This window comes from Chelonia mydas, chromosome 17 (genome assembly GCF_015237465.2).
Source record: "Chelonia mydas isolate rCheMyd1 chromosome 17, rCheMyd1.pri.v2, whole genome shotgun sequence".
Taxonomy (NCBI): domain Eukaryota; kingdom Metazoa; phylum Chordata; order Testudines; family Cheloniidae; genus Chelonia; species Chelonia mydas.
In genome coordinates this window covers 13,907,853-13,921,926 of record NC_051257.2, presented here as the reverse complement: position 1 = coordinate 13,921,926, position 14,074 = coordinate 13,907,853, and the positions used below count along the sequence as shown (strand labels likewise).

The following is a 14,074-nucleotide window of genomic DNA, read 5'->3' as shown; positions in this document are numbered from 1 at the left end:
TGAGTGAAGGTGACTGTCTGCTGTGTCTGTACTAGTTACATAGATCACACAGTCACAAAGGACCTGATTTTCAGAAACAGACGTTATTTTTTAGAGGATGCAATTTTGTGCTCAGAAACAAATTATTATTCTTTATGTATTTCATAGTTCAGGTTAAACATACCACCAACTGGTAACAATACCTTATGTAGTTTAAAAGACAAAAGTAACCTAGAACCCATGAATTTAATTAACTTGAGAAATTCCTAAGAGTTCCATTGTAATGGTCAAAAACAGTTAATATGTGCTGCTTTATCTAGCCTTAGATGGGAATATTTTTTCCTTTCTGACTACTTATCCAGAAACTGAACTTGAAAATGCTTACTGGTCCTGTGCTTATTTGCACGGAATCACCTAAATCTTTCATAGGTTTGGCCAATCACAAAAGATCAGTCCCTAAAAATCACATCTTTCTTCCTTTTGTCATGCTTCCTCTCTCCCCCCCTTCAAATCCGACATTATTTTCATCATTCCCATCTTGAAAAACTAGAGCTAGAAGGCAGTGAATTTATGTGTCTAGAAAGCTGAGGATCTTAGCTTTCAAACAGTAAAAGCATGTTAATGTCTAATTATAACATAGCTACTCACTGCCAAAGTCATGTTGAAATTTAAGTAGAGAAAATGAAATAAGCAGGATGGTAACCAGAAAGACATGATTTTAAGAGCTGCTCACTAATGACCAGCCAACGGCAGAAATGAATGCTTTGTATACTTTTGAAAAGCTGAGAATGGCTGTTTTCCAAATTCAGTAGTATATAGTATGTGTTTCGAATCTGAAGGTTTTGCAAGGTATAGGATGTTAAACATGTATTCTGCACTGGTCCCAGACTGAATATAGCAAGCCCATATCTTGGATTGGTATCATTTTCATTCCCTGATGCCTCCAATATGTTTGGAATAAGAAACATGTCAATTTTGCCTGATCCTTTCTCCCCTTATATACAGAATTTCCATTTTGCAGTTAAACAGCTGTCAGTTGCCTGTCTAGTGTTAGGAATGAGAGCCTCTAATGAATCTCTGTTAATCTCCTTTCCTTTTCCAGCCTCCAATAATATGTATTCATTTTAACTCTGAGTGCTGTAAAAGTTTTTTTGGTAAGTACCTTCACTAAAGCATACCTTTTTCTTAAACCTTTTTGTTTTCCACTTCACCATTTCAGCACCCAACTCAATGTTCGGCCACAAGGATGGCCCCAGTATGCAGAGCTTTAGCAACCCTCATGAACCCTGGAACCGACTGCACCGAACTCCTCCTTCGTTCCCGACCCCTCCGCCCTGGCTGAAGCCAGGAGAGCTGGAGCGCAGTTCATCTGCTGCAGCTCATGACAGAGATAGAGATGTAGATAAACGAGACTCATCTGTTAGTAAAGATGACAAAGAAAGGTACGAAAGAACGCTTCCAAGAATTGTCTAGTTCAAAGCGTGGGGGCTCTGTTCAGCTTTTAACCCTTCCCAGCCTGGCCCCTGGTTAAAACACAGCTTCCACAGATCGAATTGTGCACTTAATCCCTGCAGAACTAACACTGTCAATGTGGATGGTACTAGGCTAGTAATACAGAAGACATAGATCTTGTTCAGGTGCTTCCTAGAAGGCCTAGACAGGCTGATCCCCCTCTCATTTGCACCTGGGTTAATCAAAAGTAACTTGACTGAAGTCAGGAGAGCTCTGCCAGTGTAAAGTGAGGATAGACTGAGACCCACAGAGCTTACCTGTCCTTCAGGGCAGATTTACAAAGGTATTTAGGGGCCTAAATATATAGACAGGTGTTCAGTGCCAATGTGATTTAGGTGCTTTTTTGAATCACGCTAGGCACCTATCTGCATCTTTCAGCGTGTATATACCTTTGTAAATCTGGGCTTACATGCATTAGCAACATTTTTCAAAGGTATATTAATCTTCCATTTGTAATATTTAAAATAAACAATTGTAACACTGGAAAATGCTCAGGTATGTCATGGTTCACTGACATAGTAAGTCTTAGTTTTCATACAGTACATTACATTTCCTTGAGTCCTTTTTAAAAAAAACATATTTGCATTGGTTTTGTACATTTCAGAACATTGTTTTAATTCAGTGCCTTACATGGACTCGGACACTAGTGTAAACCTGTCCAAGCTGAAAGGGTTAATGAAAATTAAAAATGGTCAATTTTTTTTTTCAGAAATGTTCCCATTATAGTTACATCAATCACAATTCTTATTAACATTTAAGAACCAAATTATAAGATTTTGTCAGTCAGCGTCATGTCCTGCTTGAAAAACATGCAGAACGGATTTCAGCTTTTTCAACAAGTGTAGTTTAACAGCTTTCCTGCTAAGATGGCATATTCGTTACTTTGCTAGGTAATAGCTAACTTTCTTTCTTTCTTTCTTTCTTGAATATTTAGGAGATGTGTTTTTTTGGCTACTCCACCGAGTATACTCATGAGTAACCTCTTTTTTAAAGGACGTTACATGAACACATTGATATTCTAAAAATACATTTTTAAGAACTTTTTAAGTAAGTCAAGCTACAGATTTTTTCAACTATATTTTTCCATTTGGAATATTTTCTGTGTGATCGCATGGCCTCATTTTGTTCAGCTCTAGTTTTAATGCTTCAAAGGGAATTGGGGAGTCACTCCTGCAGACACTTAGCCATGTGAATAATTTTACTTACTGTGGATGTGGGTAGATTTTAGAACTACATGAGTATTTCATTTGGTATTTTGTTGTTTTGTTACAACGTGTGTCTCTGTTGAAGACAATCCCTTTCAGAAATATATTCCTTGCCAGCTGCTTTTGCATCGCTCTGAACTCCATGTCATAGTTCCAAGCATATTTCTTTTTAACGATCAGCCTAATTTCAGAGTCTGAAAAAATTAAGCTTCATTCATACATCATACTTCTGTGCAGTTACAGTTGTCAGCTTTATAGAAGTAGAATACTGATTTCTCTAACGTAGTATGATAATGTATCAAACAGAAAAAACTGTGATTTTTTTTCAAGAGTTTTATTTTGCAATATAGTAATGCTATTACCTGTACTTGAAGATGCTGGAAAATCCATTCTGGAAACGTACTAGCTATCTAGATATTTCTGGGGCCACCATATTATCTGCTCACCTCAAGTATGTTAATTAATTTATCCTCGCAACATCCCTGTGGAGTATGGACGTATTAGCCTCGTTTTATAGTTGAGACCTGGAGGTCCAGAGAAATAAACTGATTTCCACAAATCTCACAAGTAGTCTATGACAGAGCCGGGACTTATCTCCTGAGTTCCACTACAGTGCCTTTATCACAAGACCATCCTTTCTTTTCTACAGGGTTTAGATATGCGTAGATAATTACCAAACCTCATGCAGCAATTATGTTAGCCTGATTAGGCGTTAGTGCCTGATTCTAATCTCACTTACACCAGTGTAAATTACAAGTAACTCCACTGAAGTTGACGGAGTTGCATTCATATGAAACCAGCATAGGTAAATCACAGTCAGACCCAAAAATTGCTCCAATTTTACATTGGTATGTTCTGATATAGTACACTCTTTATCCTTTAGTATCAGTGTCGCTTTTCTTTTCAAGAAATCCACCACTGCATTACAGCATTTAGAAAGAAAACAATAGCTAGTGAGTACAAGATGAGAACCCTTGTGCTCAGCAACAATAGGTAATCTAAAAGGCACCGGAGAACAATTTCCATTCTTGCAGATGACATTCAGGTGGTTGTAATCCCAGAGCAGAAAATATCACGAGTCCTGTTGACTCTGTTAGCAACATAAATGCAGTAAAATAATCATAGTGAGATGTCTCAATAGGTGCCTGGCAATATACAGTTTGGCAACAGACATTACATGTTGTATTTAGTAATAACAATACTTTGCATGTTCACTTGAGGATTCCAAAGCAAATGTTGCCTGGTCAATATACTGGAAACTGGGGCACAGAAACTAGGCCAAGTTAACACAGCAAGTCTGTGACAGACCGGAAAGTAGATCTGAGGTTAAATGACTCCCAGTCTCCAGCTCTACCCACTAGACTACATTTTACTTAGATGAGTTATTGTGTAACAATAGAATCTTAGTGCATCTTGAGATAATTTCGTCAGTATATGCTGGTTGCTTAATTGAATAGGACAGAATCGGCAGAGAAAAATGGTTATTTCATTCATCCAAAAGTATGGTAATTGAATATATTTATTCATGTTGGTTACAGAAAGCATTTATTTCAAGCACAATTGAAAATATATAAATTACAAAGCAAACTGATTTAGCATTAACTAAAGAACTCAGCAGGTTCCCCTTAAAATAAAAATACCAAGAAGTCCCTAAATCACTCCCCCAAGCAAAAGTTGATATTAATAGGTAGTCATTGCAGAGTGCCATGGAAGTCCACAAACTTATGCTCTGTTGGAGAAACAAAGGAATCATGACCCCAAGTTGAGGGGCATTCATTAAAATCCCCGCCTTCAGATGTTCAAATCCAGCTTGTATGGCTCAGCTAATCTCAGTTGTTGGTACAGAACATGAGGAGAGAGACTGTTTCTGAAGTATCCAGGGTCCCAAACATTTAAGGTGTAGTAAATCAGTGTGGGCATCAAATTCACGCTGTTAGAAACACTTTGCTGAGCAGTTCCATTTTGCTGTAACTGAAGTTTCCGAGCAGTCTTCTGATGTGTGCCTATGAAGTTAAAGTTGCAGTAATCTAGTCTGGAGGTAGCAAAGGCATGAATGCCCGCGGCGAGATCCGTATCCAAGAGGTTACGCATAGATGAAAGGATGTCATCCCCTTGGTTGCTGCTGCTAAGTGACCTTCTGAAAGCAGCTACATTCTATACACAGGAGCCCTAGACAGAGTGACCTTATTAACAAAAGGCAAGCCAAACTGCTCAATTGACAGGGCAGATAACCTCTTAAATATCTCCTTTGGATGTGTCCTCCAAGGCCACATTTCCTGTCTTTTCTGGATTGAGCTTCAACCACCTAGCCTCTCGCAAGTCCCAGTCATGGCTAGACACTGAGAAAGCAGAGAGACAGCCTCACCCAGGTCTGATAACAGAGACTTAGAGATGGAGGGTGACACTGCTCAGGCTACCTTGTTGTCCTTCCTAATAGCTTCACCTACACATTTAACAGAAGAGAATTCTGCAGTACCCTACATGAGAGAATTCCCATGGCCGATCGCCCAACACAACCCCTTTTACAGAGTAAATAATGAAGCTACTCCGTGTATCACTGCCAGAAACTGCACCGGTGTCTACTCTACCTTGTTGTTGTTGTTGGTTTCAAAGGACAGCTGATACCGTAGATCTAAAGGGATCAGCATAGACATCTGTCACCAGGAGGAGATCGTTGTCTAATGCTCTTTCTGTACCATACATAAATCTAAAATAAAATGGGTCCAGGAAAGATGGAAACTTTATGGCAACTCTATGGTCTTCCTAAAAAGGCAGGCTAGAAGCAGGGCTCTTATTAGCAAGATTATCAGGGTCCAGGGAGATATCTTCTTGAGGAGGGACATAGCTGTTCATAAAGGGTGAAATTCACCCCTGTGCAGGTAGTCAGCTCAAGATCTATGGACCATTGATGTCCCACTTAAGGCCTAGTTTGAGGGTTTCAGTGATAGGCTCTTCTGACCTCTTGGACTGGGATCAGTTTCACCCGTAGAGAGATGCTGGCACATTAAGGGAGATGCTGAAAGCCTCCATCAAGTAGCACTATGGAGGGTATATTTTGTTATGTTTTCAAACTCTTCAATGCAAATTGTAAAGCAAGAAGGATGCAGAGTATATACATAAAGAAATTAGATACGTAGGGTGTGGAGATTTTAAACAATAAATCAATGCAAAATGAATGCTGTCTCTTCATTCCCCCCCCCCCCAACTTCTATTAAAATACATTTGGGAGGAGTCAGGTAAAAATCATATAACTCCTGCAATTTAAATTTAATTTCTTCACTTATTTTTGAGGCTAGAGTTAGGTTGTTTTTGTTCATTGCTTATCTTCTTACAAACTGTTGAGGCTGCTGTTTAAAACTTATACAGATAGAGGGGGCCAGTATCTCTGTTGGTATAGCTCCATTGACTTGAGCGCTGAGGATTTGGTCAGATGGTTTGCAAAGCAGCTCTAGGGGCCTTCTTTCTCCCGGGTCTAGATAAATAGAACAAGCATAGTGTAGAGAAGGGGTGTTCTAGCAATGCCACATATGCCTCTGCCAAAGGAAATAATGCATTAAAATAGCACATTACTAGCTTTCTGCACAACAGTGAACATGGAGTCAGGAGCCCGGTGCTTTGTTTTATTTTCAGAGTTTCTCAAATCCTTAACATTTACACTTTGCTCTCTCTAGGGAGAGTATTGAGAAAAGACACTCCAGTCATCCTTCGCCAGCACCTATCCATCCAGTGAACTCCCTTGGACATAACCGCAGCTCAGCTGAGCAGATCAGGAGCCATCTCAATCCTGAGATTCGAGAGAAAGAGAAACCCAAAGAACGAGAGAGGGATCACTCCGAATCTCGGAAGGACATGAATGTTGAAGAACACAAGGTGAAGGACAACTACTCTTCAGAGAAAGAAGGCTTGGGCCATGAAAGCAGGGCAGTGGAAGAGTCTAAGCAAATGTCCAGGGTACCTTCACCCTACGCTAGGCCCCCTGTTGTGGAGAGCACCAGGCCTAATAGTACTTCCAACCGTGAGGCTGAGAGAAAGAATGAGACTGCATACGATAATCAGAAGAAAAGCAGTGAAGTCAAAGTGAAGGAGGAACGGAAGGAAGACCACGATGTTCCACCTGAGGGACCTCAGACTCATAGGTCATCTGACCAGCCACCACCAATATCTACAGCCAACGTCCATCCAGGTTCCTTAGTGTCTATGCCTATGACTGTAGGTGTAACTGGTATACACCCCATGAACAGCATCAGTGGCCTGGACAGGACTCGCATGATGACACCTTTTATGGGAATAAGCCCAATCCCAGGTGGAGAACGTTTTCCCTACCCGTCTTTCCACTGGGATCCAATGAGGGATCCCTTGAGAGATCCTTACAGAGAGCTCGATATTCATCGGAGAGACCCTCTGGGCAGAGACTTTTTGCTAAGAAACGATCCCCTTCATCGTCTTTCCACGCCAAGATTATATGAAGCCGATAGGTCATTCAGGGACAGGGAACCTCACGACTACAATCACCACCACCACCACCACCACCATTCTCTGTCCATGGATCCTCGACGTGAGCATGAGAGGGGCAACCACTTGGATGAGAGGGAACGGTTACATATGCTCAGAGAGGACTACGAACATGCACGCCTGCACTCAGTTCACCCTGCCGCCTTGGATGGTCATCTGCCTCACCCAAGTTTAATCACACCTGGACTTCCCAGCATGCACTATCCCAGAGTCAGTCCCCCGACAGGACACCAGAATGGCATTCTCAATAAAACTCCTCCCACAGCGGCTCTCAGCGCCCCTCCTCCTCTTATTTCCACTCTGGGACCTCGGCCTGGGTCTCCCAGAAGGACTACTCCTCTGTCGACAGAGATGAGAGAGAGGCCTCCTTCTCACACCCTTAAGGACATTGAAGCTCGATAAAGAGAATAAAAAATAAGGAGATACCGAACACGATATAAAGAGCTTCTTGCTAGTCATTGACGCAGACTGTGGATGTGACTCCGCTGTACAAAATGTATAGACCCAAGCGCAAAGATTTTGAAATGGGTTTTTTGTATATGCCATGTTGAAATTTTCCAGATCTTTTAGCCAAGTCCATACGTTCCTTGTGTCTCCTACTCTATTTTATTTCTAGTTTAAAAGTTTCAAAATTTGAACTGAAGAACAAGGCATCAATCATCATAATTTGGTTAAAAACAAACCAACAACAACCGTACAAAGTTCTTTCAGACCAGAAGTGAAGACAATTGTAGATATCTGTGTAAAAAGATTGCTTCATGGGGTAATGGTTCATATATGCAAAAAGGGTAAGATGAAAGCTTTACTTTGTACAAATGTAAATAGATAAAATTAAGTAACATAAAACATTAATACTTCTTAAACTGTGCTATTTGCAAACTTAATATTGATCAGCACAGTTTGCTTATACTGTGTTACATATATTGTTATAGACAGCTAAACCCCTTCAACTATGCAATGAATTTTAAGGCTTTTCACAAAAGCCTGTATAACTCAAAGGAGCCTTTCAATACACAACCTACTTAAAGTCATATTTTCCCTGAACAAGCTCATCTATTATATAAATCTGTTTTCCTTGCTTGTTTTGATGATGAAACAATCCATTAGAAGTGTAGTTTTCCATGTGAACCCTGGCATCAAGATGCTAATGTTACCGTAGTACATATCATTTCTTAGGCCTTGTGCAGGTTAGCAAAATATAATCACTGACACCATAGTGTCTAATATGATGGATGGTTTTCCAGTCCTATTAACCTGGGTTAAACAGAGTAACAATCAAATGTGGGATACTTCCCGGAACTTTTGTCACTTAACATGTCAAGTTTATTTTTGGAAAAACATCTGGTTATAGCTATTTGAGTCTGTTGTTATGATCAGTGTGTCATTTTTATCTGTACACACACTTTTTTTTTTTTTTTGGTTAAGTGAATTTAGCTACACTGAAACAAATCCTACAAGAAAGCTAATACTTTCCTAAAATGATGGATATATTTTCACTGTGGATCAGTAGTTTAATCTGAACTCCAGTGCAGATTTCATAATGCAATTTATTGTGTTTCAGTTGGTAATAAAGTCTGTGAATAGCTAATAGGTCAGCTTTGTTTTTCCCTGATCACAGGAGAAATGGCCCTTTTAAAAAAAATGCACCAATCTTCTGAAATTTCTGTCTTTTCGTAACACACTATTTTATAATGCATTACGTTTCTTGTCTAAATATTTGGAGACAATATGACTTTATCAGAAAGAATACAATATCTTGTCTACTGGACTGTAAAATATATGTATGAAATAAAATTAGTTCCATTGGTCTTCTAGTGTATTAAAGTGCTATCTGAAGTTGTTATCCTGTTTTGGCAAAAAAAAAAGAAAAAAAAGAAAAGAAAAAAATGTCTAACGACAGACAGTTGTTTCTAATGATCAGAGATCTATTTTAGTAGTCAACTGAAAGTTTAGTTGTGAGCTTCAGATTTTGTGAACTCCAGATGTTGTGCGGTGTTTTTTTTTAAAGAACAAAAGGGAAAAAAATTAAAAAAACAAAAACAAAACAAAAAAAAACCAAAAAAAAAAACCAACCCAGAAGAATATGTACACTGGAACCGTAGTGGTAGCTTTCAGTATTGTAAAGAGATTGTTATATACAAACCTTTTTGCTGTTTATCCTGTATGTAATAAAAGTCCTTTCTAGATCCTATGTGAAAAGAAAAGTGAAGCGGCTCTGAATCTTCAGCATGTTTCCTCATCAGCGAAGACTTGTGTAATGTAAATTGTGCCATGTTATTAAAAAATGTGAACTAAACTGCCAGGTGCTTCTTTGTGTGGAGTGCCCCATCATTGCTATAGGGAAGAAATCATATTTCTTCCCAAGACTGGGCTTTTGTTCCTAAGAAATAAGCAGCCATGAGAAAAATATAAAAGAAACTCTCTATGGGTCATGCTGTAGAAATAAGCCTGGTACTATAAGGAGGGAGAAAGAAAGAGGAGGACAGATCTTTGGTGAAGTCCCAATTGTGCAAGGTATTTGAATGCCTGCCTTACTCTAAATGAAGCTGGCCAATGACTTAATGAAGCCATTAATCAGGTGCTCAAAGTTAGGCAGGTGCGTAAGTACCTCGATGAATTGGAACCCTTGTGTAAACTGGCACAGTTCCACTCAGGTCACTGAAGTGTTGCCGATTTACACCAGCTGAGGATATGGCCTTAAATGTTTTCCCTCCATTAAAATCAACATTTTGTACATAGGAGATGGTTTTTAATCTGTACATGAATATTTTTTGTGGCTTAAAAATGGTTCAGCCCCACTTAGCACTGCTCTTTACTGTTGTCATTCTGCTTAGAAATGTCAGCTCCTGTTGATGTCTGACTTTCAGGTTTTTAGTCTGCATTTGTTAGAAGCCCTTTACCAGGTAACTTTTGGCAGAAGTAATTGTGATGCTGAAATTTGTCATCTTGAACAAGATCTAATAAATCTGTCCTCCCTCTCTAATACACACAGCACATCTCTCTTTGTAAGCATAATTGCTGTGTACAATTGGTGTATACAAGCATACGTTCACGTCATTTTGCTCTTCAAATTATACTCTTGTACTGTATATCTTTCCTCCCATGAAACGTTGTCCAAATTCTACTGTTACACTCATCTAAATCTGATGTTTAACTCCTGTAACGCTGGATTTTCACCTGGGTAACTAAGAGCAAAAGATGGCCCTATCACTTATTTAAAATTCAACTTTGTGTGAACTCTGCATATTCTCAGCAGCATGTACAGTTGTTGCATAATGAAACAAAATTGCTTCCTTTTCTCTTTGTAAGGAGACGGTCTTGGTCTTTGCATGTGTGTCATTAAAAATCGTTCTGACTTTCTGAAGGAAGCCAGAGTCCTAGATGGATCAGGAAGAATGGAAACTACTGAAGGAAGCTTGTGGAAATGGAAGCATCTACGTGCACAAATCCATGGGGAAGGGATCTCAGAGCGAGCAATGCCTAATGACCTTACATTTACGTAGAGTCTTTCTTCCAGACATATCCCAGAGAGCGCTTTGCTAAGAGTCATGGAAGCTTTCTCAATGATTTCAATGGAAGAAAAGTTGATCCCTGGCTGATGGTATAAACTATGATCCCAGTCGTGTGAGGTGCAAAGTATGTTCCTGCTGATGACCCTCACTTTCTACTGAAGCCAGTAGACAGTCCTTATCAGGTGTGGCACACACAAGAATGTGCCCTTACATATAAGAGCTTAAATGAGATTTAACATGTTTTTAAGATAAAAGTCTGAAATGGAGAAGTTAGCAGCTGCTGTAGACAAATTAATCATTTTAACAGGGTTTCTCCATTCAAGACCCAACTCTCTTAAATCCTATTTTTGGACTATCTAATATTAAAGCAATAAGGTTTATGCAAAGCCCAGTACAAATAGCTGTGAAAATTATATGGACCGAAAGGGTATCGTATCATAGAGCATGAAACACTCCAAGTGTATAACATCCTTGTGTCAATGGACTACTATGCCCACACAACACACTGTCTTGGATTCCTTTGTCAAACCTCTCTCCTTCCCAGCAGTTTGTTGTTTTGCAGATTTCATCACACCACCAACTGGAATGCCAAATAATGCAGCGTGTATAGGAAGTGATTCTTTGAGAACAGTCATAGCATTTGGTCCCTGACGCAATGTTTATCTTGTTCCTCACATAATTTTTTACTGTCTAATTATCTTCATTGTCTTTGATTACTAGGTATCTGATTTGCTACTATCAAAACTTTATTGATACTGTAATTTACTCTTGGCCTTTTTGGTGATTAATAGCTCATCACAGTTAAAGCCACTAATATGCAATAATTATAATTTTGGGTGATTTTTTTTTCCAAAGACGCTAGCCATTTACAGTAGGTTTTTATTCCTTATTGCCTCCATCCAGATGGGGTAGTGAAAACTGGACTCAAGGAAAGACAAGTGAAGGTTTGGTAAGATTTTTGCTAGTGTTTTCGTGCTCTACGAATGTGTCTTGTTACATAAATATATATCTTCATAGCATGCAGGAGCAAGACTGTGGACTCTAACTAACTCTCTGTACATGCAGGTAATCTGTGCTGAATGCTGCTTGAGGTGCCGGAACAAGGTAATAGATTTTTAGTAGTATTCTATTTAAAAAATAGGTGACTTGCTTAATCATTTTGTGCCCCAATTCTCCACCTGTAAAATACAGCTAATACTTTTCTCCCATGTGTTTGTCTTGTCCTGCCTACTTAGATTCTACCCTAAAGGGCTTATAATCCCTCTCTTAGTATGTATCTAGCACTATGGAGCCATAATTTTGAATGGAATGTCTATGTACTACTGTGATGTAAATAACAATAATTAGGCAGGACCTGGGACTCCAGTGGAGATTGGGGCCCTATTGTAGGCATTACACACACACACTGAGAGAGACTCTGTGCAATCTAAATCACATTCCATTTTCCGCACGATTCATATATATGCTGCTCAGTTTTCTTGTGCATTTGATCCCAGCCCAATCCATTGCCATATATGATACATTAAAATGATTGCTGCACAATGTAAGATAGTTGCCTGCCAGAGAGAATAAACCCTTCTGCATAGTGCAGAGTAGGTCAGGCATCTATATTAAATGCGCTCACTTGGAAGCAGTAGTGATGGGCACTTAAGCAACACACTGCAGAACATAGGACTATATAAACCCCTTGCTGCCCAAACCCTCCTTTCTAACTGCCTGATAGTGCCTCTCCATGCTCTGATCTGATCATATTTGGTGGTACCCAAAGTCTTCAAGTAATGGGGATTCTACTGTGTCATTATTCCCATTTTACAGATGAGCAGACTCAGAAAGGTGAGGTAGGTGATTAGCCTAAGCCACAGACAGGAGTTAGTGTTAGAGCCCAGTAGGAGATCAGGACTTCTAAGTTTCTACTCAGAACCTACTCCCCCACCCTATTCTGTCTCCCCTCCATGCACCCACCCAGCTCTCTCTTTCTCTCTCTCTGGATTGTAGTGACTTTTACTTTCATTTTAACAGATGGTTTTCTTGTAAGAGTCCATTGTATTTATTTAAACACAATGGGCTCCAGTGATGTAAAATTACCAGCAGAACTAAAACAGCTTAAAGGGGGCCTAGATTTGCTTCTGGAAATAGTGTGATGGAACTCCAAGCAGCCTGATCATTCCTTTTTTTAGAGGATAATACAGTAGATGCCAAGCGTAGTGCAGCATTTATTGGAGAGGTAGAAATGATTTACTTGTTTGAGCTGATAAAGGGTTGTAATCATTCTGTCAGTAATTTACGGAGGACAGATACAATATAGTGCCCAGCATGGATTTGTAAGTTATCGACATGTCTGAGTGTTCCAAACCAAGTCACAATCTAGCGGTCTGTTTATTTAGATTTATTTTTAAAAAAGCCTATCCTAGGCTCTAGGCACATTTGCCATAAATTTAACATACAATCACAAGCAAGATGGCAGCAGCTGCTTTGCACGCTAGGACCAGAAAATAATTAAGCAACAGTTAAGCGGAAACTCAAATATCAGGTATCAAATATTACTCTCATCACAAACAGCTTTCAGCCAGCTTTTTTCTTCCTTGAAGCCCTGATCCAGCTCCCATTGAAGTCAATGGGAGATTTTATTTGACTTCAGTGGGAGTTGAATCAAGCCCTAAAAGCTTAGGATTCAGATTTCTAAAGGTATTGAGGTGCCTGAGGTGTCTAGTGAGATGCCAATCTGCACCTTTAATCTGTAACTATAGGCACCTAAATATTTTTAGAAGTCTGACCCTGGGTAGGCCAAGTCTACAGGATATTTTAGACTAAAGGCCTGAATTTTCAGCCATGGCTAGTGATTTTGGGTGTGTCCAACCTGAGATACCTTGAAGGGGCCTGGTTTGCAGAGAGTGAGTGCTCAGCACTTTCTGAGTATTAGACCCTTTCACGGTGTCTCATGTTGAGGACCCAGAATTGAGCCTTGTCGACTCACTCGTCACTATTGAATAGCTCGGCGGTGGTGGTGGGCAATGGATTCTAAAGCTGAGGTCATTCACTGCAAACAGCGGGCCAGAAGTTCCCTTTCTTTGATGCCAATCAGGCTCCCATATGAGCCTCCCTTCTGACAGTTGCTATGGCAGGAGGGAAGTGATTGTTGCTGTAGGAAGGCAGGTCCTATGTTGTTCAGAGCTTTAGAGAGTAAAAGCAGTTGCTAATTTTGCCCAAGGATAAAAAATTAGTGGCTGGGCAGCGCTGGCAGACAGAGTCACTCACTGATACCTGAAAAGGGCTTTGTGTGTCCTGGGTGGATGATACAATAGAAATGGAAAGTATACTAGTGGTTGGGTTGAAGGACCTCAGCCTGCCTGAGGC

General features: G+C 39.8%; 1 protein-coding gene across 13 annotated transcripts in view; it reads left to right on the top strand.

Moving 5' to 3' along the window:
- AUTS2 (activator of transcription and developmental regulator AUTS2) overlaps window positions 1-9,263 on the top strand; it is a 974,917-nt gene extending 965,654 nt beyond the window's left edge. For all 13 annotated transcript variants that reach the window (XM_037880130.2, XM_037880131.2, XM_043530919.1 and 10 more), the window contains 2 exons: window positions 1,199-1,421; window positions 6,368-9,263. In XM_037880130.2, the coding sequence (XP_037736058.1) occupies window positions 1,199-1,421; window positions 6,368-7,610 (1,466 nt within the window). In that variant the 3' untranslated portion in view covers window positions 7,611-9,263. The remainder of the gene's footprint in view (window positions 1-1,198; window positions 1,422-6,367) is intronic.
- The last annotated feature ends 4,811 nt before the right edge of the window (window positions 9,264-14,074 follow it).